This window comes from Miscanthus floridulus, chromosome 10, assembly GCF_019320115.1.
Source record: "Miscanthus floridulus cultivar M001 chromosome 10, ASM1932011v1, whole genome shotgun sequence".
NCBI lineage: Eukaryota > Viridiplantae > Streptophyta > Magnoliopsida > Poales > Poaceae > Miscanthus > Miscanthus floridulus.
Window position 1 is genome coordinate 93,636,600 of NC_089589.1, and position 26,503 is coordinate 93,663,102.

The 26,503-nt window shown below is 44.8% G+C and overlaps 1 protein-coding gene across 1 annotated transcript; it reads left to right on the forward strand.

The window, feature by feature from the left end:
* Nucleotides 1–21,758: 21,758 nt before the first annotated feature.
* Nucleotides 21,759–25,773, forward strand: LOC136485120 (transcription factor SCREAM2-like). Its single transcript, XM_066482066.1, has 4 exons — nt 21,759–22,940; nt 24,099–24,326; nt 24,535–24,705; nt 24,890–25,773. Exons 1-4 carry the CDS (start codon nt 21,873–21,875, stop codon nt 24,974–24,976), a joined length of 1,554 nt encoding a protein of 517 aa, XP_066338163.1. The 5' UTR covers nt 21,759–21,872; the 3' UTR covers nt 24,977–25,773.
* The last annotated feature ends 730 nt before the right edge of the window (nt 25,774–26,503 follow it).

Sequence of the window (26,503 nt, forward strand, 5' to 3'; positions counted from 1 at the left end):
ATGTCACTTTATAAAGAGCATGGGCTATAGAGCAAAAGATGAACAATGCACTGTTTCATACGAATTGTTGAATATACCTCTCCGTTCTCGATCCTCCGAGCCCGGTGGTGCTCATCGAACCTTGGATCAAGAAGGGGGAACCGATCCATCCTGCAACATAAGCAATACCAAAGCATTAGTATAAGTTAAAGCATGTGTATGTGGTACGAAGTAACATAAAAATAAAAAAACAAAAGTAAACCAATGTACTATTACACAAAGCAATTCAAGTAGCTAGCTTGGTGGATACCTGTTGTCTAAGTAGTTCAGGACATTTTCTCTTATTGGCTTATGGCAACCAGAGCAACGGCTCTTTTGGGTGTCCTCTACAAAATGTCTCCCAACCTTACTCGTGGTTGATCTACCTTTCGTGGCTCGGTCCATGTCCATCCTGAACCGCTTCCGCCGCCTAGGTCCTCTACTCTTCCAGAGTAAACCAAGATCAGCCACATACTTGGGGCCATCATAAGTAGGCCATTGACTCTCGTCAAGAAATGGCTCGAACTGAGGATTCCAGGTGCTCATTAGGTTCCTCAAAGAGAACTCCACGGCCATATGGCGAGGGACCTCAGCGTCAACACGTCTAAGGCGACAGGCTGTAATCATGTGGGAGCAAGGCCTATGGTATATGATCGGTTTTCCACACATACACTTGTTCTCATTGATCACTACTTTATGTTTTCGAGCACCCCGGTCTTCACCACCAATGTTAGTTCCACCACCCTCTAGAATCTCATATCCATGGTTGATCGGATCGAAACATGAACCCTTCTGTCGTTTAGACTTTTTCTTTGAGAAAGCTAGTTCCTGAGATGCTAAAAGTGGCCAAGCTTTGCCTGCTGTCTATAGAGACCTCGCATGCTTCTTCCTCGAAACGAACCAAGAATTCAACTTGTAGAAGGTGAATGAGGCAATAGCAGTCACAGGCAGACCACGACAACCTCTTAGAAGGCTGTTGAACATCTCTGCCATGTTACTAGTCATGAAGCCCCATCTCCAACCACCGGTGTCAATAGTAGTCATAGGCAGACCACGACAACCTCTTAGAAGGCTGTTGAATATCTCTGCCATGTTACTAGTCATGAAACCCCATCTCCAACCACCGGTGTCATATGCAAGTGACCACTTATCCTTCAACGCCATCAACTCGCTTAAGAATTGTCTGCCATCAACATTTGTGGCTAACTTTAGGGCATCTAACTTGTCTTTGAATAATTGAACCTCTTGCTGCCTGCAAACCTCCTCAAATAATTTGAAGTTGTCCTTTGTGTGATCACGCCTTATAAGATTCTGAGCAAGGTGTCTGGTGCACCACCGGTGATGTATTTGGCCGTAACCAGGAATCTCTTGTTCTACGGCATTCAGAATGCCAGCATGCCTATCAGATATCACACAAACATCACGTCCCAGACCAATTACCACTTGTCTTACTAGCCTGAGAAACCAACACCAACTATCCGTGTCCTCCTTCCGAACAATCGCAAAGGCCAATGACACAAGCTGGTCTTCTGCATCTGTCCCAATACAAATAAGCATTGTGCCTTCAAATTTCCCTGTAAGAAAGGTCCCGTCAATTGAGACAATGGGCCTGCAATGCTTGAATGCTTCGATGCTCTGCCTGAACGCCCAAAACGCCCTTCCAAATACCTGGCTACCATTCCTTGTTTCACCCTCCTTAGGTAAATACTCGAAGTGCATCCCAGGATTTACAGCCCTCATTGCGTTCAACATTACAGGGAGGCGCTCATAAGCTTCTTCCCAATTTCCAAATATTATTTCCAGTGCATGCTGCTTTGCCCTCCATGCTTTCCCATACTTGACATAGTAATTGTACAGTTGGAAGATGATCTCAACCAACACGGACACCGTAATGGTTGGCATATGCTTCACCATTGGGCATAATTGCCTTGCAATGAACCTAGAATTGAGCTACAGATGGTTCTCTTCTGCCTCAGCAGTGGCACAAACATGTGGTTGCTTCACTGAGGTAATCTTCCATTTGCCTGCCTTCGTCTTCCTAGCACATACTCTCCAACCACACTGTTGTTCTTCACAAGCAACAGTGTACCTCTTCTCCTTGAATGAATTGATGACCCTAAAAGGTCGGTTGTGTACAATGGAGTACTCTTGCAACCATGATTTCAACTCATCCATGGTAGCAAACAATATGCCCTTCCGTATGATGAGGCAACCGCTAACATCAGGCATAGTTGTATCACTTGGCCCACCATCAGCTACTGCCCTGTGACCATGGCTAAGGTCCTCGAAATCACCAAATAGTGGATCTCTCCAAGGCAAGACCCTAGACAATATCTCTATTTCCCTAAAATTGAGACGACCAACTGGGCGATCGTCATCAGAGTCTTCGGCTATCTCCTCTACGAAGGATTCATCATCTCCAACTATCTCCATGTCAAAATGGTTCGTAGCCCTAGCATCACCAAAGTCTTCTTCACCACTAAGATCATCTTCGTCGCTAAGCTCATCCTCAATAGAAAAGTCTCCGCTAGCGTCGTCCAAACCTTCTTCTGCATCACCAATTACATAATCATCATTCTCTTCATCACTATCATGATTGCCCTCACCATCGGCAACCGGATTCTCTTCCTCATCTCCACCGTAGCCTAGTTGTGTGACAAGTATTTCTTCTTCAGACAAAGGACCATAACCTATGTGAGCGGGGGAAGATGGCCATGCTTCGAAGTTATCATTTCCTAAGCCGGACTCCTTACTTACTACTAAATCCAAAGATCGCACTTCTGAGGCCAATACAACTGCCTTGTAATCATTCCATTCAGTCTCGCTTGTAATTTTGAGCAACCGCTTGATCCGAGGACCCTTCGATGACCCAACATCTATGACACCTTCAAACTGAACATGCACGTCTCCTTCATTCCAGCCTAACTTAACCTTCACTCGCTCCACTAACTGGGTCAAAGATGGTGTTTCAGAAAAAATCAACAACTCCTCACACATGTCCAGAAATTCCAAACTATCATCTCTTATCCTAACAATACGGCCTCCATGATGCAACCTCACTAATTTATCCATCTACAGCCATCACACAACAAGTAGTGTCACATATCAATATATCATGCGAGTTTCAATCCAATAAGTAGAAACTAAAATATATCATTTCATCTTTTTCAACCCCAACAACATAATCATTTCTAGTCATAAAAAATTAAAATGTAATGACCAACAAATAAATAAAATACATACTAACCCTAATGACCAACAAATAACTAATCCTAATGACACCTACAATAAACAAAAAACCCTAATGACCAAAATAACTAGAAACCAAACTAACCTAACATGTTCAGCACATAAAACAGTTAAACAACAATGCATTCAATCATCCTAAGCCATACATTTTGCAAATGCAAACACAAATATACCAAAACACCATACACCCATGATTCCACATGATTAGGGACAATGTAAGCACATCTACGCGGATAGATTAGAGGAGGGGAGGGACCATTACCTCGAGGAAGCTTCGGGAGCCGAGATCGTGGCACCTAGGGTTGATTTTGGAGGCTAGGGTTTGGTGGCGGCGTGGGGGAGAAGAGAAAGAGAGGAGACCGGCGGTTTCAGAATGGAGGGAGGAAGAAGAAGGGGGCCTCGGCGCGGCCTCAAGGGACCAGACCTCGGCGTTGAGTCGGGCCGCGCCGAGGTCTGGTTACTCGGCGTTAAGTGACCCCGCGCCGAGCTACTGGGCCACCGTGCGTTGTTGGGCCTCCTGGGCCGCGCCCCGGATGGTGCCAAGAGCTCGGCACGTAGTCCAGCCACGCCGAGGTTGGGCCCTTGACGTTGGCTGACACAACGCCGACGTCTCGGACCCCACGCGCCACCGTGTCGCCGACGACCCCGGTCGTCCGTGACGTGGCAATACCTCGGCGTCGTGTCAGTCGACGCCGACCCTCATACCTCGGCGTCATGTTCTAAGACGCCTAAAAATGGTCTATTTTCAGAAAACATTTTGGCGTAGGTCTTTTTATAAAAATTATTTTCAAAAGGGACCAAAATACAAAAATTTCACCGCCAAAAGTTTCCTAGTCCATATAGGTTTCCTCCCCCTCCACCCACTGCCTCCCTCTCCCTCAGTAGTGGACTAACGAAATCATGCTAATACATCGACTACCACAGAAAGAACAAGGTTGTTATAAATTTTTTTCTAAAGTTTTTGAAAAGTTGAACAACCCGGATGGGTGTTTGCCACCATAAGGAATCAACTAACTGAGCTGGCTTGTAGGAATGGATAAAAGTTATGGGAACATTACTCTAAAATGATTTTTAAGGGCAAATGCATCCGTTGGTTGTCTCATACATTCGGCCACCTACGAATAATTTTCTGTTAGGTGATGTGGTAAAGAGGGAAAGTACGTATTAAGTGAAAGAAAGATCGTAGAGCGATAACATAGCCTTGTGAAATTACTGTCTATACTAGTAAAAAGGTAGAATTCTCAACGCCTGTATATATGACGTGTAACTAGTGGCGGAGTGTCGAAATTGCAAGGAAAGTTCACGGACGGACGCTGCCACTTGCCAGTTAGTACTCCGGCGAAAAATATCCGGGAGATGTTTCAGTAGCTCCATGCCATCTCGATCCGTCTCTTCTTTCTGTCGTGGCCGCTCACAGTGATAGCAGTACTGACGCTTTGGCCAGCCAGGAAATGGAGAACAACAACAATCATTACACGCCACTTTTTGCATGCATGTTGTTATCGTACTACAAAGATGCCTCTGCGTACCGCTTGCAGTGAAACCGTATGGAAATTGGATTTAATTGCTGCTATATAGTTGAGGATATCTAGAGTTCAACCACTTGCAAATAAAATGTGCAGATTTCCTTCCTAGATTGTGCAACATATATAGTGAGGCTGGAAGCATCAAGCATATATGTTTCCTCCCCGCTGCAACCCAACTGAGACCGCCACCCCTGCAAATTTGCCGCTGTTGAAGCATGCCGCCAGCTCTTGCGGGTGCTAGGAAGGCGATGGCAGGCTATCTCATCTCCATCTGGGCTGTCGTGCTCGAATCTGGCTGCAAAGTCGAGGTGATCGGATGTGGCGGTAGAGGCTATATATCCGCGCGTCGGCGATGACTTTTGGCTGTGGTTTGTCGTAAATGATCGTAAATTTTCAGTCAAAACAGTATTTTTCTCTCACACAAACCAGCCAGCAGTACTTCTTCACGAACCAGCAACGATACGAACCAGCCAACCGAACGGGCTGGACAGTGGGGATCAGCGGCCGTGTGGGCATGGCGTGGAAGGATGGCTGCCGACGGGCATATGTGCGCTGCTGCGGTGGAGCATGCTAGTAGGGTACTGGTGAGCCCTCCTCATCCCAGTATTGTTGTAGCTACGACGGGTTTCGAATTCGATGTATATCTATGTGGCAAAGGGCACATGGCAGATTTTGGTTGAAGTCGGGCCGGTGTTTTGGCTGAAGGTGGAGCCACTCTTGGGGTAGTCCGATTCGTGGCTTACGTCCTCGGATAGGCTCGATCGTTTTACGTCGCCTCAGAGGTCCATCATGCAACATCGTCCGATGGATTTTTGCAATCACAGCCTCTTATATGGTCCAGATTTGATTTTGTGCAACATATATTGTGCCTTGTCTTCACTAGGCGAAGACAGTCATTTACGGGGGAGGCCATGATGTTGAAATTCTACCGGAAGTTTGGACGGCGAAGTCAGATTAGGATAGGGACTTAGTCTCATTCCTTTGATTGAAACGTGTGATGTGGAAAGTTGCTGCTACACAAGGACAAAATAGGTTGGAAGTAAGGACAGAGAAGTTCTGAAGCTTACTCTTTCTAACTTTTTCCTTAGTCCTTTAGCTCTCTTTTTTATTGTTTTATGCTCCTCAGCTTTGCTTCTTTGTTAGTCCTTTAGCTCTCTTTCTTATTGTTTTATGCTCCTCGGCTTTGAAGCTTTGAGCCTAAGTTTGTGTAACTTTTGGCTGTGTATATATATATATATATATATATATATATATATATATATATATATATATATATATATATATATATATATATATATATATCCCATATGGATATAGAGGCTGGATTTTATATATCTGTTGTCTAAAAAAAATATGCCAATATCATATTAAGGTTGGAATCATCCTTTTTTACAAAGTGCTTCAGATTTTTTATTTTATTTTTTATTTTTTTTGTAAACAGATTAAAGACATAGACTCTCACATGCATACACATCTATCAATGCAATCTAGCATGCGCAGCGTACTCCTATATTAATACCTTCAAGAGATTGATCTGGCAGGTTTTGAGATTAACGAAGACACCATGACCATCTCTACTAATAGAATAATTAGCCAAAAATGTGAGCACTTGGCCAAAGTTTTCTTCTGACAATAATTTGAACTACATTTACTCATCCAAGTTTCTATTCACTTGTTCATTTCAGCATGCCATGCAATAGAACTGAAGTTCTCCCCAGTAATTTTGCATGAACCAATTACCTCTATATATGTGGTTGGTTTGTTAAATCCAGTCACCTCGGTTGTACGGACTAGAACATGTAGATATATATAGCTAGGGACATGGAAGTTATTAGATTTGCATGAACCCCACATCACACACTGCATGCATGTATCTATCTACTCAAGACTGAGCGTCCGCCTTGGCGTATTATAGATTTTTCTTTTCATTTTTTCTCTGTCAGTCGAATAATAAAATTTGTAGAATTCATAAAATAAGGGGGTGTTTGGTTTCTCCTCCTAAACTTTAGTCGTTGTCCCATCGGATGTTTGGACACATGCATGGAGTATTAAATATAGACTAATTACGAAACTAATTGCACAGTTTGCGACTAATTTACGAGATGAATCTTTTAAGCCTAATTAGTCTATGATTTGACAATGTGGTGCTACAGTAAACATATGCTGATGATGAATTAGTTAGGCTTAATAAATTCGTCTCGTGGATTATTGACGGATTCTATAATTTATTTTTTTATTAGTATCCAAACACCCCATGCGACATCCTTATGTGACACCTCCTAAATTTTAGTCACTGGATCCCAACATCCCCTAAATCTATTTGTATACCTACGAGTAGGAGAGAAGAACACGTGTCATATTCTTATCCCCTCCTTCCCTCTACCTCTATCTCTGAAGCTCATGGATCGGTTACTGGTGTCACATGAACATGCTCCCTGACCTTTTATGATGTCACTACGTTGTCGCCCATGGACCACTTGGTACATTCACACATACCATTGTAACAGTAGAATCCCTTGCCAAAATTTAATAGCCATAGTGGTAGCTAGCAATAAATATGGCATGACTAGAATCACTAATATATATATATATATATATATATATATATATATATATATATATATATATATGGGCTTTACTTGTTGCTGCACTTTTTTTTCCTTACAAATTACACAACAATGGTAAAGAGGTAGTTCTCAGTTCAGTATAGTTGTGTTAGGTTATAAGGAAAATTGTATTTAAGTTGGCATTAGATTAGAAAATATATTGTCCAACTGCATTGAAGCGTGACTCAGTGAAACAATAACGAAGGTAGAGGGCACATACGTATACTTACTCACTCGGTCCAGGAAAGAATGCAATTCTCGTTTTTCGAGGAGTCAAATAATTTGAATTTTGATTAAATTTATATAAAAAAACTACTATCATTCATGAAATAAAATAGGTACCGTTAGATTAGTTATAGAATATATTTTTATAATAAATTTTGTTTGGAGACATAAATGCTAATATTATTTATTATAAACCCGATCAAACTTAAGCTACTTTGACTGATACGGATCCCACAGTTGCATTCTTTCATGAACCACTGGTTTTGGGGTGAAAAAAAAGCCCGAAACCCAACAGACTTTGATAGTATAGTAGTACAGCTTCAACTACCTGCGGTCATCGGTCAAGTAGCTCAAAAAACAGAGGGCTTAACTGCCATGCTCAACATAGCAGAAGGCCACAGACAGGAAAAGGCACAGTGGTACCCATGTCTGCCCTAGCTACTCTCTCTGTCTCAGGCAGGGCCTGGCGTACAGCTAGTATATATAGCAGCAAAAAATATGGAAGTGATGAAGATGAGATGCAGAGCAAAAGAATGGTCATGGACACTGGACTTCTGAACTTGGTATGGTCATGGTCGTCTGTCCTGAAATATATATAAGGCGTCTTGCTCAAGGTCGAATATGGTGAGCCCGAGCATATATGATCCAACTTATGAAAATGCGGTCCAAACGACGATATATCACTCTTGTGGAAATATAATTTGCTTCCCCACCGTCAGGAGAGACATATCCGAAGTGTTGTCTGTCACTGTTGGAGCCAATTATTCAGGATATTTATGTTTTGGCAAGCTACTGATTTTGGTGGATTGTGATATTCAATCGATAATGCTCAAAGGCGGGCGTCGGTTCCATCCGACGCGCGCGCAGCTAGCTGTTTTGTTCCTGCAGTTTTGTTCACCCCCTTTCTACCATTTGAATTATTATACATCGTATAAGCTATGTTTTACTTTTTAATTAACTCTTGTGTCGTGATTCATATCATACATTTAGCTCTTGTCGTGCTCCCACTAGACTAAAATAGATTACCTACTGATTGTCGTAACGTATTTTTACTAGAGTGTGTATCAAACAGGATATTTGCACTTGCATGCATAAAAAGAACGGCAATGCTTAGACGCTTGCGTCCGGACTGACGGACGCCCTATCTCGAGATGCGCGCGCTCCGCTCCTTTGAGTGATGTCGCCTTTACCTCCATTAACACTCTGCGTCGTCGCTGCCCCCCCGCCCCACCCCACCCTTTGCGCCATCGCTGCCATCCCAACCCGCTGTCTACATCGTCGTCGCTGCCACCGCGCCCACTCCCACCCCCTGCGCCGCCGCTGTCACGCCCACCCCCGTCCTCTGCGTCGTCACCGCCGACCGTGCCCTCCCCACCCCGCCCTTTGTGCGCCACTGCCCAGCTACACGTTGTTGCCGAGCTCCGCGCCGCCGGCAAGGTCTACACCGATGACCTCCATGCGCCGATGAGCCTCCATTCGCCGAAACAGCAAGGAGATTTTACGATGAAAGTGCATGTTGTTGGAACGTATGTTTCTAGTGTTTCAAGTGTTTCAGTGATATGTTGCAAGTGTTTTATATTGATGTTGCAAAAGTAGATTGGGATGTTTCAAGTGTATGTTCCAAATGTTTTTAGACTTATGTTGCAAGTGTTTCATCTACATGTTGCAAAAGAAGATCTAAATGTTGCATATGTGTGCAATGACTATACATGTAAGTTATAAGTGTATGTTTCAAATGTTTCATCTATTTCATACTACAACAGAAACGATTTTGCGAGGCACTGTCCAAATATTAACCGAGGCAGTCACAAAATCCAACCGCATCGGTTAATGCCTAGCGATTAACGGAGGCGGTTGTTTTTATTTACGGAGGCGGACAGAAAATATCCGCCTCCAAAAATGTATTAACAGATACGACCGTCCTAAGGTGCTCGCCTCCATAAATTGATTTTTACAGACGGGGACACTATAAGGCCCACTTGTGAAAATCCTGGCCTAGCTCCAAGCCCAGTAGGGCCCGGATCCAATCCTCCTGTATCGGGCTTATATATAGCCGGTTAGGGTTTCACCTCTCCCTCACTTATTCCTCGCTCAGCCGCACTTCTCCCTCAGCGCCTTGTCTCCCGGCGCCCCTCCCTCCCTCGCGACTGCGCGCGTCCGCGCCCCTCTCGTTCCCCCGCATCCCTCACTCTTCCTAGCGACAGCGCGCGTCCGCGCCCTCCCTCCCCCCAGCGCCGCCTCCTACAACCACGCCCCTCTCTCTCCCCCACAGCGGCGGCGGCAACGTGGATCTTGCTGGTGGCGCGAGCTCGGTGGCCTCGCGGATGCGACGCGGCCTCGCATGCATGGCGTGGCGGCACGGCCTCGTGGGCACAACCCTGATCCGGCTCCCTCTCCTCTCAGATGCTCAGATCCGGGCGGCTCATGGGCGGCACGATGGATCCGGATCAGGGCGAGGCTTCGGCGGTGGCGGCGCTCTCTCTCTTGCCTTTGACGCCGGCAACGCCCTCTCCTCCTCCCTTCGGCGCCGGATCGAGCACGGGCACGACGGATCCGGCTCTGTGGCGGCAGATCAGGCACTTGTGAGGTGAATCCGGCTCAGGCACTGGTGTGGCGGCGGCGCACGCGCGAATCCAGCGGGTGATGACAGCGCACGCGCTGATGGGCTTGGCGGGCTCGTCGATGGGCTCAACGGGCCTCACGACGGCTTGCTGAATTTTTTTTTGTTTTTTATTGATTAACTGAGGCGGGCATACCAACCGCCTCGGGAGTTCGTGATTTACCGAGGCCTTTGATCGGAGGCGATTGGGTTGCCCGCGTCCATTAATCGTTTTTGCTCGTCTCTGGCCTTGTTTAGATTGAGGTTAGGAATCCGTATTTGGCACTGTAGCACTTTCGTTTGTATTTGACAATTATTGTCCAATCATGGCCTAACTAAGCTCAAAAGATTCGTCTCATAATTTATAATCAAACTGTGTAATTAGTTATTTTTTTATCTATATTTAATACTCCATGCATGTGTCTAAAGATTTGATGTGATGGAGAGAGAGTGAAAAAACTTGCAATCTAAACAAGGCCTCTATTAAGTTTTTTTTTTTGTAGTAGTGGATGTTGAAAAAATAGATTTAGATGTTGCATATGTGTGCGATGGCTATTCATGTAGAGGTAATTAGCGCTGAGTTAATTCATCTCGTTTTCTCTCTCATCCCATTAATATTGCGCCTCCGTCACTCTACCTGTCTCGTATGGCTTCCTTGCATGCAAATCAGCTGGGTCCGCACCCTGCAGAACAATTTGCATGCGGATTCAATTCTATGAAGGATTTGATATACCTACATGGACTGCTCTTTAACCGTGCACGAAACGAAGTAGCGGTGCGTCGCGCGAGTTGCGTCCGGATGGACATCTGTATCCGGACATCCGGGCGCTAGCTGTGCCCGTATTCAATTAGAGTTACTATGCATCAAAGCTTGCAGTATAACAAGGTTTTACGAGCTCATTCACTTTGAAGGTACCATGGTTAGGGATGCAAGTGAGTTAGCCAGTGAACCCGTATATATGTTTAGTTTTATTTGATTAAGTCTATATACAGGTTCGCGCCTTCGCGGGTTAATCCACCACTTGCATTCCGGTTTTTAGTGGTGAACCCATGGAACACCACCCATATACCACACAACAAGTTCATTTCAGCTCCATTGCAAGGTTGATTTTACTATGAATCATCGAAACAAATGTGCATGGTGACATCTTCGACAAAGGAACGATACTAATTCTGCTGCTTGTGATCATCTCCACTTATTCCATATGGATGACTAGCTTTTTTGCAAGTAGTTAATTGAGAAAAAGGAAAACAACATGAAGGAATAAACATTTAGACCCTCTTCGAACAAAGGAAAAAATGGAGGAATCCTAGTGGACTGGAATCCTATAGGGAAATTACCTACGGAGCCTTTTGAAACAAAGATGGGTTCATATCCTACAAAATTTGTTTGCACTTGTCAACAATATTGGCCCCGGATATCCTTATCACGAGGGAAATTGACCCACCAGTTGGGGTGGCTAGTCCGACTATTCAGGAGGCCCAACTAGGCGGGGATACTCCGTCTATTTGATGGACAAGGCATAGATCAACCTAGGGAATGCCAGCGTATCTGGGTTCCCTAGTGTGTAGATCCGACTATAACAAACTAAAATACCAACCTAAGACGATCAGAGGTTCCTTTGTAAACCCTACCTCCAGACTATATAAGGAGGCGTAGGGTGTAGCCAATCAGCAACGTACATCTATTCTCCACCATCATTAGCGCACCTCCGCTCCTAGCGCATAATGCAGAGCAAAAAACCTCCTGTTTAACTAGACTATGCCTGAACTACTATAAACCCGTGCCTTATATGCCACCCCTCTGATCTGCTATGTGCGATATGTTGATTACTAGTCAGACACTAAATCGGTCGACATCACCCAAATTTGGTAACCGGTCTAGCAAATATCACTCGGCTCGTCGGCCGAGTGCATGAATTTACTCGGCTTGATCGATCGAGTAAGAGATTAGATTCACTTGACTAGCACAGTCGTTTTGGGATAACTAGAAGCATACATCGTGCGTTGTTGCGGGAATCATGAGTAAATTTTAGTGGGTGATGTGGCATGATGACATGGATTGCTTATGAATAGATAAGTATACGTCATAATTGTATATGCTAGTGGACTGCTGATGTGGATGTCTTGCATGTCGAGATAGAGTTGCAGTGGAGTTTAAGAATATAAGAGATATAAATATAGACATAAATAGATCGGGCTGATTCTAGCAAAACTGTCCTGGCAAATGTCACTTGGCTTGTAGGCCAAGTGCATGAATTTACTTGGCTTGGTCACTCGAATGAGAGTTTAGATTCACTCGGCTTTTTTGAAACTACGTATAGTTCATAATTTATCTTAAAACTTTATAAGTTATCTTAAAACTTAGAATTTCTTTGGGAATTAATTATTCTTTGGTGTATCCTGGTTTGAAACAATTAAGATGATACATCATTATTGGTTTTGAACATTTCAGTTTCACAATGTGAAGGCTCTCCTCGTATTCATCAACAACTTAATTAGAAAAAAAAAACATGACATATCCTGTTATTTCGCGCCTTTCTACTACCACTCCTGCTGCCTAGAGTCTAGTACTTCATATCTGTCTGTCGCGCGCGCGCGACTGGCTAGTACTTCATCTCCTAACTGTATACAGGCTGGCAATTTTTTTAATTAAGGCCTCGTTCACTTTGCAAAAAAAAGTGAACCCGATGAATAGTACAACTTTCGTCTTATTTAACAAATATTGTCTAATCGTGGATCAACTAGGCTCAAAAGATTCATCTCGTGATTTCCAACTAAACTGTGTAATTAGTTTTTTTTTTACCTACATTTAATACTCCATGCAAGCAGCTAAAAATTGATGTGATGGAGAGAGAGTGAAAAAACTTGGAATTTGGATGGCATCTAAACAAGGCCTAAGGATGTGCATTTTGGCAATATCTCACATTTTTCTTCATAGTATTATTAGTAGGTAATAACTGATACTTCTCCTTGAAGATATATACATACACCGATGAGAAAAAATAATGTCAATACTTGGTTCCAAGTTATTTAATTAGTAGCAGTGAACAAGCAATGCATGCAGCCTGGCTGACAAGATTTATTTTCTTGTCTCATTTATCCATGCACATACAATGTTCTAGTTCATGCAAATTACATAGTAACAGCTAAGAAATAGGTTGAGAATCTGTTATAAGAATAGCCTCAATAAAACACAATAATGTATGTGCAATTTATCAGTATACATACTATACATAGTTAGCCACTCCTCTGCCAATTAAAATTACTGCAACAGACAAGGCTACTTTGACTTCGTCTTTTTCATAAATTATTAAATATATTTTTAAATTTTTATTTAAAATTAAATGTCATTTGCAACTTGGAGTTCCTTGATCTATCTTTTTCCTTTACTTTCAAAAACTTAAGATGTTGTACCGCGGATGAATGTTTTTCAGCACTTGAGTAAGTTTCTAATAGCATTTGAAGGTTGATCAAGGAAACACCTTTATACCACATTTTTTGTGGCGAATCACAACATTTTTTAAAAAAAAAAAGGTTATCGTATATCCTCATTATTTCACGTCTTTTGCTGTCACTTCCTGCTGGCGAGCACAACACTTCGCCTGTAAGCCTTACATAGGCGACAAAGCAATTTTAGAAGGCTACACAATTTGGCAATATCTCACTGTTTCATCGTAGTTTTATTCACTAGTAACGGAAACTTTACTCCAAATGTATAACATACACAATCAAGCAATTTGACGAAGATTATATATCCATGCTATTATTCATGATTCCTGCCAGCACATCTTCTATCAGAACCTTAATGTTGGCTAATAATCCGTAGAACGTTAGCATTAGCTGGCATGGTGAAAGCTCTAGTTTGATTTTGATGAATTGATGAAACCTTAAGTGCTAACCATTGCTCTAAGTGATCATGAGATATGATAGCACATTCCAAGTGGTGGAGCAAATGGTGAACATCATGATGGTGGCGATGGCCATGTGATGATCAAGTGCACGGGCTTGAAAAAGAAGAAAGAGAAAAACAAAAAGACTCAAGGCAAAGGTATATTTGATAGGAGCTTTTTGTTTTGGCACTCAAGACATCAAGTGGGTGTGAGTGTATTTAGGATAGATAGCCGTACTATTAAGAGGAGTGAAACTCGTATCGAAATGTGGTTATCAAAGTGCCACTAGATGTTCTAACTCATTGCTTATGCATTTAGATTCTAGTGAGTTCTAACACCCTCGAAAATGTTTGTGAAAATATGCTAACACACGTGCATAAGGTGATACACTTGGTGGTTAGCACATTTCTGCAAGGATGGTGAAGTTTAAGAAGTGGAGGAGCTGTCCGAGGTGACCGAGCAGTGACCGGACTCGGAGGCCTGCGTCCGGTCAGTGGCGCGCGGTGTTGGGCACGCTGGGCCTTGTGATCGGACGTTGGCACTTGGAAGTGATCGGACACGACGGTCATGTGTTCGGTCACAGCCGACGTACGCTGACGCATGCAGTTGGGCAATGCAGTGAGACCGGACTCACCGACGCGTCTGGTCATGCGTGACCTGACGCGTCCGGTCATCGAAAACTGGCTCTAGATCGTCTCTGGAAGTGACCTGACACGGCGTAGTGGTGAGTCAGGTCAGCGGTGCAGCGAGTCCAGTTGTTGGCTTGAAGGCATGAGCGTGTGGGCGATCGGACGCAGCACGGGCACGTCAGTTCCTCGTTGTTGTGTGTCCTGTCGTTCATTAACGTAAGCACAGCTGGACTTGACTGTTGGAATCACGCGGTGGTGAATCAAAGCAGGGGACGCGTGGCAGCGATCCCATGACTAGACACAGGGGGTGAGCGTTAGGTTGTTCTGATCGACGCGTCCGGTCAGCGCGAGTTGGGCTGTCTATTGAGCCCAACAGCTCTTTTTTGAGGGGGGGCTCCTATTTAAGCCCCATGGTCGGCTCTTGCTCACTCTCTTGGCCATTTGTATTGAGTATACATCCTTGTGAGCATAGCCAATACTCTCTAACTCACCTTGCTTGATTGGATCATCATCTAGTGAGATCTGAGAGCATCCAAGTGCATTGCTTTGAGTGATTGCATCTAGAGGCAGTTGGTGATTGTGTTTCACGGCGGGATTCGCTTGTTACTCTTGGAGTTTGCTGACTCCTAGATGGCTTGGAGCAGCGACGATCGTCAAGTGGAGGGTGGTGCTTGTCTCTGGCTCCGATCGTGGTGATTATGAGGGGTTCTTGACTTTTTCCCGGTAGAAAGCCAAAAGGTACTCTAGTGGATTGCTCGTGGCTTGTGGATCCTCATCTTGTGTTGGTTGTGCGGCACCCAATTGTAGGTTAGTCGTGTGATGCTTATTAGCGCGTGAACCTCCAAGTGAGTGAATCGCCACAACGGGGACTAGCTTACCGGCAAGCAAGTGAACCTCGGTGAAAAATCATTGTGTCATCTTGTCCCCGAGGATTTCACTGGTATTCATTGTTATTGATTGATCATCTCTTGCCATGGTGGTATAACTTCACTACCTCTCTTGCATTTACATTCCTAGTGTATCTAAGCTCTTTAGTGTAAATAGTTTTGAGAGCTAGCTTGTGTCTTGTCTAATGGTTAGTGAGGCTCTTTAGTTAGTCTTTGAGAGCTCACTAACTTAGAGAGTAGTGACTTAGCCTCTTATGTGAATTAGAGATGATAGCAACTAGAATTGTGGATAGAAGGCTCGCATTTTTAGTAGGCTAGCGCAACACTCGCTTCGTCGTTTAATTGTCTAACTATTTAGCTTAAGTGTTGTTGTAGAATTTTTAAATAGGCTATTCACCCCCCCCCCCCTCTAGCCATTAAGACCTTTCACATGGAATTTTGGAAGGCGGCACGTTTTGGCAACCTGACAAATTGTCTTTCTCGATAATGTCTGGTTTGTACCTTATCTATGTATTTGTGCATAGCATCAACTTGAGACCAGGTGAACATGAACAGATGTACTTTCTTCGACCGGGCAACCTACATCATCTTCGAATTTGCATATGACAATGATTTGAGATTAGGTGCCAATAGTAAGAGAAAGCACACCCAACCAGGATGGGGTGGCCCAAATAGGCCACTCGGGTGGCCCAACCCAGAGGGCTTGACTTCGCAGGCAAGACATTGACTAGATATACTTAGAAGCCAAATCAATCCGTAAATATCTGACTGGATCTGAATCCTATTCCTTGTAACAAACTAGAAAGCAAACTAGATCTGATTAGGGTTCCTCAATGTAAACTGTACCCCCAAATCATATAAGGAGGTGTAGAGTTCCCTGATCAGCAATCTGGTTCAAAGCCATTACCCAACGCATTATTAGCAAGCTCACCAAGCGCACGACACATAAGAAAGTCGTTCTATAGTGAGCATAGGATACTTTATACCTAACTTGGTATAAATCCTTATCCCGTGTGCTAACCTTCTAATTCGCTACGTGTTCTACGGTGATCACTAGTTGGACGAAAAATCCTACAACATTAGCTGATCAACATGATGTATTTTCTTCCATCAACAACCTACAATACACAGGCTAGCAAGATATTTTGATAAATTTTAGCAATATCACTTATTTGTCTTCATGCTTCTGTTAGACAAGTAACCGATACTTCACATCTAAATATATAGATACATAGCCGAGCAATTTTTTGGAATATTATATATTTTACTAAAATTAGTTCATATTTTCTATCGCTGCACTATTTGTCAGAACTTAATGGTTGTTTATCAGTATGACATCTACACAAGTTGGCATACTAATTCCCACCCAAGTGCCTCACAACTTTACCTAGAGTAGTGGCCTATTTGCTTGTCTCCTGGCCAAGCTTGCCTAGCGCAAGCATTGCTCCAAGCATCTTATTTTGAGCGTTGTGGCCTAGATCTTTGCTTGGGAGGCTACGAATCATATGCGCGAAAGAAGCAAAGAGGCCCATGTACCCCTAGATTTCAAGTTGAAGGGCAGTCTTATCATTTCATGCTTGTCCAGTCTCCATGGTGCCAATACATAGTACTTTAGCTCCATACATATACATGCATCGATCCACTACTCTACTAGAGAGAACTTAGATGACTCCACTTGTCTGCCCGCTGTCCTCTATAGCTCTACCAACCAAAGAAAGCGAGGGCGCCTCATGCAATGACCAACAGCAGCATGCATCACAGCCGATGCCCATGGGGTTCGAGACGGTGCTAGATTAGCAGAATGCGGAGGTTCCACAGATTCCTGTGGAACTTCTGTGGCATGGAAGTTTTGGACAAATCCACGGAAGTTTTGTGTGTCCTAGCTGAAAACTCCAATTGCTCAATTGAACAGAGTTCAAACTTAGATCAAGTTAAATATCAAGCCTTCTTGTAGTATTTGTTTCCCTTAGCACAACAACAACCCTATAACTACAAGAGACTGTACGAGTTGATCGGGTGTAAATCCAAGAAATGGATTCAAATAAGATAGAGAACATCAAATCAATAACAACAAGGGACAAGACACAAGATTTAACCTAATGTTCAGCGGAGCCACTAAGGCTTGTCTATGTCCTCATTGTTGAGGAAGCCATAAGGATTTGGATCTCTTCCAACCCTATCCTCTTATCAAGTGAAGCACAAAGATCAATCTCTCGAGGGTTTCCACTAGCTTCATTGGGGCAATACAAACTTCTGGTGCTCAACCACAATAGTTGGGAACTCCTAGGAAACCTCTAGCCATATAGGAGAATCTCCAAGAGTAATAAACACAAAACAATAGCTAGAGGGAGAAACAAGTGCTCTAGATCTAGATCTCTTGCTTGAAAGCTCTCTAACTCACTTCTAATCCCAATCTCGCAAGGAATTTCACCAAGAACACAAGAGAGAGGTTAGGGAGCCTTCAGTTGGGGAGAGAGGGCTTGTCTACATCCTAGTGGAGGAGTAATGGCAGAGATAGCAGTTGGAGAAGAAGGGTAGAGAGCATTTGTACTCTCCCCCTTTTTAGACGGTTAATAGTTTAAGTGTGGAAGTTCCACAGTCAAACATCGAACTTCCATGGCACGAAACATCCATGAAATTTAGAACATAATAGGAATTAGGCTCTTCTAGCTTTGGCTTGGGGCTTTGCTAGTCATTTGGATAGATGATGAGCATTTGGTTCCCCTTTACCATACCAATTTGTATTCCCCTTGATAGTAAACTTTTCCTATACTCAAATTCAAAAAACAAAAATGAAAGTAAGCCTTCATTTGTCGACAAGCCGCATCCTTTGAAATGGGGAGTCTCCTTGTGTTGTCATTTAACCACAATCAATTATAATCTATCTACATCTCACAAATATCATTAGACCCCTAATTGCACTATCATCAATACACCAAAACACATTTAGAGGCCTAGATGCACTTTTAGATATGATTGAAGATGGTTTATGAACAAGTAGATGATCTTAAAGAGATTTGAGATGTAAAGAGTACATGTGAGAGAGGTTAGGTAGATGTTGTTAGGTTAGAAATTAAGGTAGATTGAACGAGAACTAGGTGTACTTGTGTAAAAGGTGCTTAATTCATGATCTTAAGTAGTGGACAACTAAGTATATATGTGTCAGCTATGTTTCCACTGACAATCCATGAAGAGGTGATGTATGGTCAATCAAGGCAATGATAGATTGCAGTGCCTTTGGAAAGGGCGAGCAGACAGTCCATCAGTGTGGGATAGACAGTCCATCTGGTTAACGGATAGTCTATCTAAGAGCGAAGAACGGTTTAGCTGTGCAAGGTCGAGGGTTTTAGCTTTAGGTGTCTCTGGAAGTGTTGACTGATATTCCATCTAGCTAGGCTAAAGTTTTATGTGGTTGAGTGTAAAAGTCTGGTAGGTTGTTTTATTGCATCTTGGATGGTTCGGTCATTCGACGGATAGTCTCTGGGGACATCACAGATAGTTTGTTGATGGTCAATAAAGGCTATGTGGTGTGGTTTCTCTTGTGTTGCAACAACAAAGTGTGAGTTGTACTTGCGGTGAACTAGGGGCACTGCTTATGGTTGTGTAAGGGTGACTTGTGCCAAACTTAGGTGCATTATGCACTAAGGGAAGCTAGGGTTTGTGAAAGTGACATGCATGGTGTTTATCTTCAACACAAAGATTTTTTGAAGGCAATCTTCAACACAAAGATTGAACTACATGGAGATAAGAGAGGGATGAAGAGCTTACCCATGGGGACTTTAGATCTAGAGCATTCATGCTCGAGCTCACCTTTCATGGATTCCCCACATCCATGAGGGAGAGGACACCAAGGAAGAAGAGGATGAAGATGATCACTTGGGGAGAGGGACTTCCTTCATGAAAACATAGAAGGATTAGAGATTTGAGATGAACCATGAGAGAGATTGAGAGAGAGATCATGAGCTCACACTAGGGTTTGTTCTAGCTTGTGTTGATTTCTTGAGATTTATCTTCTTCACCATGTCTTCGTGAGCATTCCTCCAACCCTCAATCTATCTCACTCACCTTGCTCATGTTCTTTCTTCTTTTAATCTTGTTCTTAGTATAGAGAGAGGGAGAGATAAGAGTGGTAATGAGATGAGTGGAGAAGGGGCTGATCTAGTGGTTTTGTAGCCTCTCCATGAGTTGATAAGTGGGGGTCAAGGGATGGAAAGGGTGACAACACAACATTTGCATGTTGCAGTGCCACTAGTGTCCCGACGAACAGTCCATTGTGATGTGATGAACAGTTAGTGTGATGTGAAAGATAGTCCATTAGGGCCATGTAAACACTGATAGGCTGACTGATTAACTTGTTAGTTGGTTGGCTAGTGAACAATGCGTGGGTATACTACAGATAGACCATCTACTAAACCCTAAATGTACATATTGCTGAGCTTCTTGACTTGGTTGACTTGGAGAGGCTTTTTAGGACATATCCATGATCTATGATGGGTCCTCTGATGTTTGGGCGACTCTTGACTCAAGTCATTCCGATGGGTTTCTCCTTCTTTAGCAAAAAGGCGACCTTGATGATTGTTTTTACCCCCCTTTGACTTAGGTGCATACATCACTTGCTTCTACCTTGCTCACAGGTTGGTGACATCTTCTGGTAAGGCTCTGCTCCCTTGTGGCTCGAATTGGTGGGAATTCTTGAGGATCTTGGGTCGGGCAAGGTTCCACTTAGGGTTCCTAGGTTCAAAAATCAAGTATCATTCTTGAGAAGGTTAGGGTCAAACGACTAAGGACAACCATTTAGGAATAGGGGATGGTCGATAAAGATGCATCATGAGGTCGAACCAAGGATCAAATCTTGTCCAAACATAGGGATGTAGGAGGCTTTGTCTAGGTTGCACCTCGGGTTGAAGCTTGAGGGTTAGGACGGAAGCTCAACTTAACCTTAACAAGGGTATTTAGTAAAGTTTTGTTTGGATGGTTTTTGGGTCATGACAATGAGCAATACTCAAAAGATCGAAGACCCACAGCACATGAGACAACAAGCGAGATCAGAGGACCGTGTAGGCGACCAGTTCCTCATGAAGACCCTGTGGGCTACTATGGATAGTACGGGCCAATGATACCCTCACCGCAAGAGAAAACGCCCAACCAAGACGGGGTGGGCCGAATAGGCCACTCGGGATTCCTAAACCGGATGGGGTATCTCAACGACTCGGTAGACAAGACATTGACTAGATATGCTTAAAAGCCAATGAATCTGTAACGATCTAACTAGATCCAAACCATATTCCTCATTGTAATAAACTATGAAACAAATCGGATCCAATCAAGGTTCTTCGATGTAAGCCCTACCCTCGGACTATACAAGGGGGTGTAAGGTCCCCTTGGTTGGAAGTCTGGTTCGTACCATTCCACCACGTATTATCGGCACCCCACTCGCGTATAAGGAAGTTGTTCTACAGTGGATGTAGAATACCCCATACCTGAACCAGTATAAATTCTTGTCCCGCGTGATACGTTGATTTCTAATCGGACGACAAATCCTACGACATTAGGTGATCAACATGATGTATTATCCTCCATCAACAACTTACAATACATAGGCCAGCAAGATATCTCAGTGTATTTTAGAAATATCGCTTATTTGTCTCCATGCTTTTTTTAAACAAGTAACCTATACTTTACATCTAAAGATATAGATACACAGCTAAGCTATTTTTTGGAATGCTATATATTTTTACTAATATTAGTTTACGTTGTCTGTCGCTATACTATTTTGTTACAACTTAATGTTTGTCTATCAGTATGATGCCTATACAAGCTGGCATTATTAATTTCTATCCTAGAGCCGAACAACTTTGTCTAGAGGAGCGGCATGTTTGCTTGCCCTCGAGGCAAGCTTGTGTAGTGCAAGTATCTTCTCAAGCGTCCGATCTTGAGCGTAAGGTCCGGATTGCTTGCAAGAGAGGCCACGAAACAAACGTGTCGTGGTAGAAGCAAAAGAGGCATTTCAGGCTGAAGGGTAGTCTCGTCTTTTCATGCTTGTCCACTCTCCACGGTCTAGCGTAAGTATCGTCTTTTCACGGTCCAGAACACAGTACTTCGGCTCGATGCATATACAGGCACTGGCGCACTGCTCTGCCAGAGAGAACTCAGACGACTCCGCTGGTCCGCCCGCTGTCCTCTGCAGCTCTGCCACCCCAAGAAAGCGAGGACGACGCTTCGCCCTCACGCGGCGCCGTCATGCTCCCGCCGTTCGGCAACCTGCTCTGGGTACCGGAGGACGTCGACGACGAGCAGCAGCAGCACGCGCCTCCGCCGACGCCCATGGGGTTGGTGACGGTGCCGGCGCAGGGGCACGAGGAGCAGAACCTCCTGGCCCTGGCCTCCGCCGCTGCCATGGGAGGCGGTGGTGTTTTCAGCTCGCCGGCGTTGCTCGATGACGACTGGTGCTTCGACCCCGTGGCTGCGGCCGCCGCCGCCGGCGCGCAGGGGCACCTGCTCCTAGCGCCGCCGGCTCCGGCGCCCGGCGCCGGGTCGCAGATGTTCTCGCTCTTCAACGTTGGCGGCGCCTCGACGTTCGACGTCCACGGGTTTGACCTCGGCCTCGGCGGCGGGGCCGGTGGGGACCTGGTCCCGTTCGCCGGCGCCGGGAATGCGTCGAATTCCGCGTCCTTTTCTCTGATATCGGCAGGGGACGCCGGCTTCCTCGGCTCGTTCGGCGGCTTCGGCGCAGCGCCGGCGCAAATGCCGGACTTTGGTGGCCTCGGCGGGTTCGACATGTTCAACAACGGCGCCGGCTCCTCCTCCGCGGCGCCCCCTCCTGCCTCGGTGCCCCTGACGGCGCCGTTCTCTGGGCGCGGGAAGGCTGCTGTGCTCCGCCCGCTGGAGATCTTCCCGCCCGTGGGCGCGCAGCCGACGCTGTTCCAGAAGCGCGCGCTCCGCCGCAACGCCGGCGAGGAGGATGACGACAAGAAGCGCAAGGCGGAGGCCATCACCGCGGCTGCGGGAGCTTCGTCGGCCGGTGGCGGTGACACGGTGCTGGACGACGCCGACGACGATGACGGCGGGAGCATCGACGCGTCCGGGCTCAACTACGACTCGGAGGACGCCAGGGGCGTCGAGGACAGTGAAAAGAAGGACGGTAAGGATTCCAACGCCAACAGCACGGTGACAGGCGGCGGAACCGGTGACGGGAAGGGTAAGAGGAAGGGGTTGCCGGCCAAGAACCTCATGGCGGAGCGCCGTCGCCGGAAGAAGCTTAATGACAGGCTCTACATGCTCCGGTCTGTCGTGCCCAAGATCAGCAAGGTGAGAATTGTACCCTTGCATCTATTTGTTAATCGGTTACTGTGAATTGTAGGTCGTAATTTAGCTGAATTCTCCGCGTTTTGGTAGCAATTAGCATCTAGCATTACTATGTTTGCTTATATTGGTAGATGTTTCATGGAATTGATATGTGAAGCTAGTGTACTCCATGGTGCAGTAAATTGTTTGTAGAGATGTCGCTCATATAAGGTGTAGTTGTTCCCTTAGAATTGTAGATGCAAGGTGATTTTTTTTTTATAAGAAGAATTCTCACATGGTTAGCATCGAGGCTCTGGCATTGTAACGTGTGTTCATATCATTTTGGTATGTTTATGCTATTGATTTTGTCAAGCTGTTGTCCATGTTGTGATGAATTTTTTGTCATGAACTGTTGGTACGCACATCTCAGGTGCAAATTTTACCAAGATGGCAGATGTGTATGCAGGATTTAGCCATTTAAGACTTTTCTATGTTCATCTAGGGATAGCCTAGCTTTCTAGGTTCTATAAGTTGCACATCCTTTAGTTCAAAAAGATATATGGATTAGCATCTACCATTTCAGTTTCTGTTTAGGTTTTGATGATGCTATGGGTAGTGCTTCGGTTATGGTCCCAGCCTATAAGTTGTGACTTTGATTATGTGCATTTCTTTCTTTTCTCTTAGAAAAGTAGCCCATGTTCTATTTCTTGCAGTTATTGTTGCGGTTAAGGGAACCTCTTTGTCACGTGTTTTCATGACTAGCATAGCAAAATTTAGATTTCAATCTGTCCATGATCTCTGTTCATAAGCTGTCCTGCATACAGATCACTATCCATCACAGTGTCCTTTGCCTGATTCCAGGGCCTCTTTCTCTGTTTCGAGTCTATCATGCAACAGCTTGCACAAATACAATAAACGATCTTCCCTATATCTCTGCTGTTACAATTTGGTTCAGATCAAAGGGAGAATTTCTTTCTTTCTTTTTTCCACCATAGAACAGAAAGGCATCAGTTATGGTGTAATAGTGCTTTCTGCACGACTAGTTTCAGTTATCTGTTTTGTGCTGAGTACTTCACCTTTAGTCTTGTTGGTACATCCTTCATTATATTCATATATATCACTAGTGTTACTTTCTCCTTTTGACTGGCCAATGAACTGATTGTTTCTGTTTGCAACTGGTAGATGGACAGGGCCTCCATTCTCGGCGACGCAATCGAGTACCTGAAGGAGCTGCTGCAGAAGATCAATGATCTTCAGAATGAGCTGGAGTCATCCCCTTCCACAGCCTCACTGCCTCCAACACCCACAAGCTTCCACCCTCTGACTCCGACGCTGCCCACTCTACCATCTCGTGTGAAGGAAGAGCTGTGCCCAAGTGCATTGCCTAGCCCTACTTCTCAGCAACCAAGGGTCAGTATATGTTCTCTCTGAACACACACTTTATATGTAGCTTTCCTTCATATGAAATGGTTTGACAGAACTTGTCGTAACACGATCTTCGGCTAAACAGAATATAGCTTCAGCTGTAATATGAATGATTTATGCATCAGTTTGTGCCACTGTTGTCATACTGGTTGAAGCATTTAGCTGACTTGTGCCATTTCTACTGCTGCAACAGGTTGAGGTTAGGATGAGGGAAGGCCGGGCGGTCAACATCCACATGCTCTGCGCTCGCAGGCCTGGTCTTCTGCTTTCTGCTATGAGGGCGATCGAAGGCCTCGGACTCGATGTCCAGCAAGCTGTTATCAGTTGCTTCAATGGATTTTCCTTAGACATCTTCAAGGCTGAGGTAATGTACAATACAATTGCACATATTTTTCTTCTCATTCTCACTGTCAGAATCTGACACTTACATAGCTATCCAAAAGGACCGTGAAGATCATGCACAAGCTGTCATGTTCTAACGGCATGAAATTTGGAATTTGTTATTTGTTGCCAACTGACAAGGACCCTTATTGTTTTCCTCACTGCAGCTATGCAACGAAGGCCCTGGGCTTCTGCCAGAAGAGATCAAGTCCGTGCTCCTGCAATCCGCTGGGTTCCATGGCGTGATGCCGTGATCAAGGACAACAAGCCGCTCAACCAACCGCCAAAAAGAAAAATAACAATGTAGCTAAGGGAAAGTTTAAAAGAACTGGTGTTTCCAGTCTCAGTCAGGGTTTGATTTTCGTCAGAACTCAGAACCAGCTTCGTCTTTTTACAGTTTGAGACACCTCCAGACCTGCTCAGGGTTTTCAGAACCATATCCTTTCGGTAGTCGTTTAATAGAGTTAAACAATAATGTCAGTATTCTCCCAGTCTGTTCTAGTTCTTGGTACATGCTTCTTGCCTTGTGCAGTTAGCTTTTCTCCTGCAACTCTGAGTCGAAGTCGAAGTCGCGTCGAATGAAAAAAGTGAACCATTCCTAAACAGCTTAAATCCTCTGTCAGATCTGTGTCTTCTCCCTGTATGTTGAATGGCTCTTTCTGTTTGCCGTGGCTTTGCCTGTTTGTTTGGGTTTGCAAAAGCCTGGTGGTGGCTGGTGCCGTTGCTTGCTGCATGATGCTGAGTAGTAACAGACACAGCAGATCGAGGTTCAGGTCAGCTGTTGGAAGCAAGCAGCAGGCGGCGGGCTGGACCATGATACGGTGGGCCGAGCGCGTCTTCACTGCATGCAGCTGGCCATCACCAGCACTGGATTTATTTGGCTGGTTTCCGGCGAGATCCGGGTAAAAGCTGGTGAAAAGATGAAATGAGATGCGGTAGAAAGCAGGTTTCCACCACCCTCCCCTGCTGGTCCTGGCGCGAGATGAGGGTGAAAAACTGCAGTTTTATCGTTTTTGGTTTTCCCGGTGCTGTGTTTGTGCACTTCCTTGGGTGAAATGTTTCAGCGTCGGTGATTTTTCTTCGCGTGATTTTCAGCCTCGCTGATTTTGCAAGCAGTTCCTGAACTAAACAAAGTTGCCTGCCAGGCCAGGTGTCGAGAACTGCGTTGCCTGAGGGAACTGTTCCTTTCTCTGCTGTTGTCAAGGACTCGTACGTCCTCCCGTCGGCGGCCTCTCCAACACTAACCCGACCAGAGCTGCTTCGTTTCACCGATAAATGGCTGCACGGACGCATGATTCCCCTTCATGGCGTGCCGCCCGGCCGGCCGTCCGGCGACGGCAGCGGCTGCCAGAACGGCCACTGCCAGTGCCAGGGACGTCTCTGAGTTCCAATCATGAGGCCAGTAGGCGTGCGTGCGTACATGCAATGCAGAGCGGCTCGTTGGAGTGCAATGAGATGAGATGCACGCATTCAATACGGTTCACTCCATTCCTGTGTGTACGCGCGCTTCTTCTCTCTCTCACACACACAGCAACTCATTTGTATCTTGGTATAGCTTGCTTCCATTCCTTCACAATACTCCCTCCATACTCAAAATTCAATTCGTTTAGGCCTCGTTCGTTTAGGGTGGATTGAGGGCCGGAAATAATCCAGCTGATCATTGTTACTATAAATAAACCTGTCATTCAATTCGGAACTGTTTCAGACATCCGTTGCCCGGTAAACGAACGGGCCCTTAAAGGGATGAGTATGTCGTTCACAATTCAAGTCGTTTTGCATGC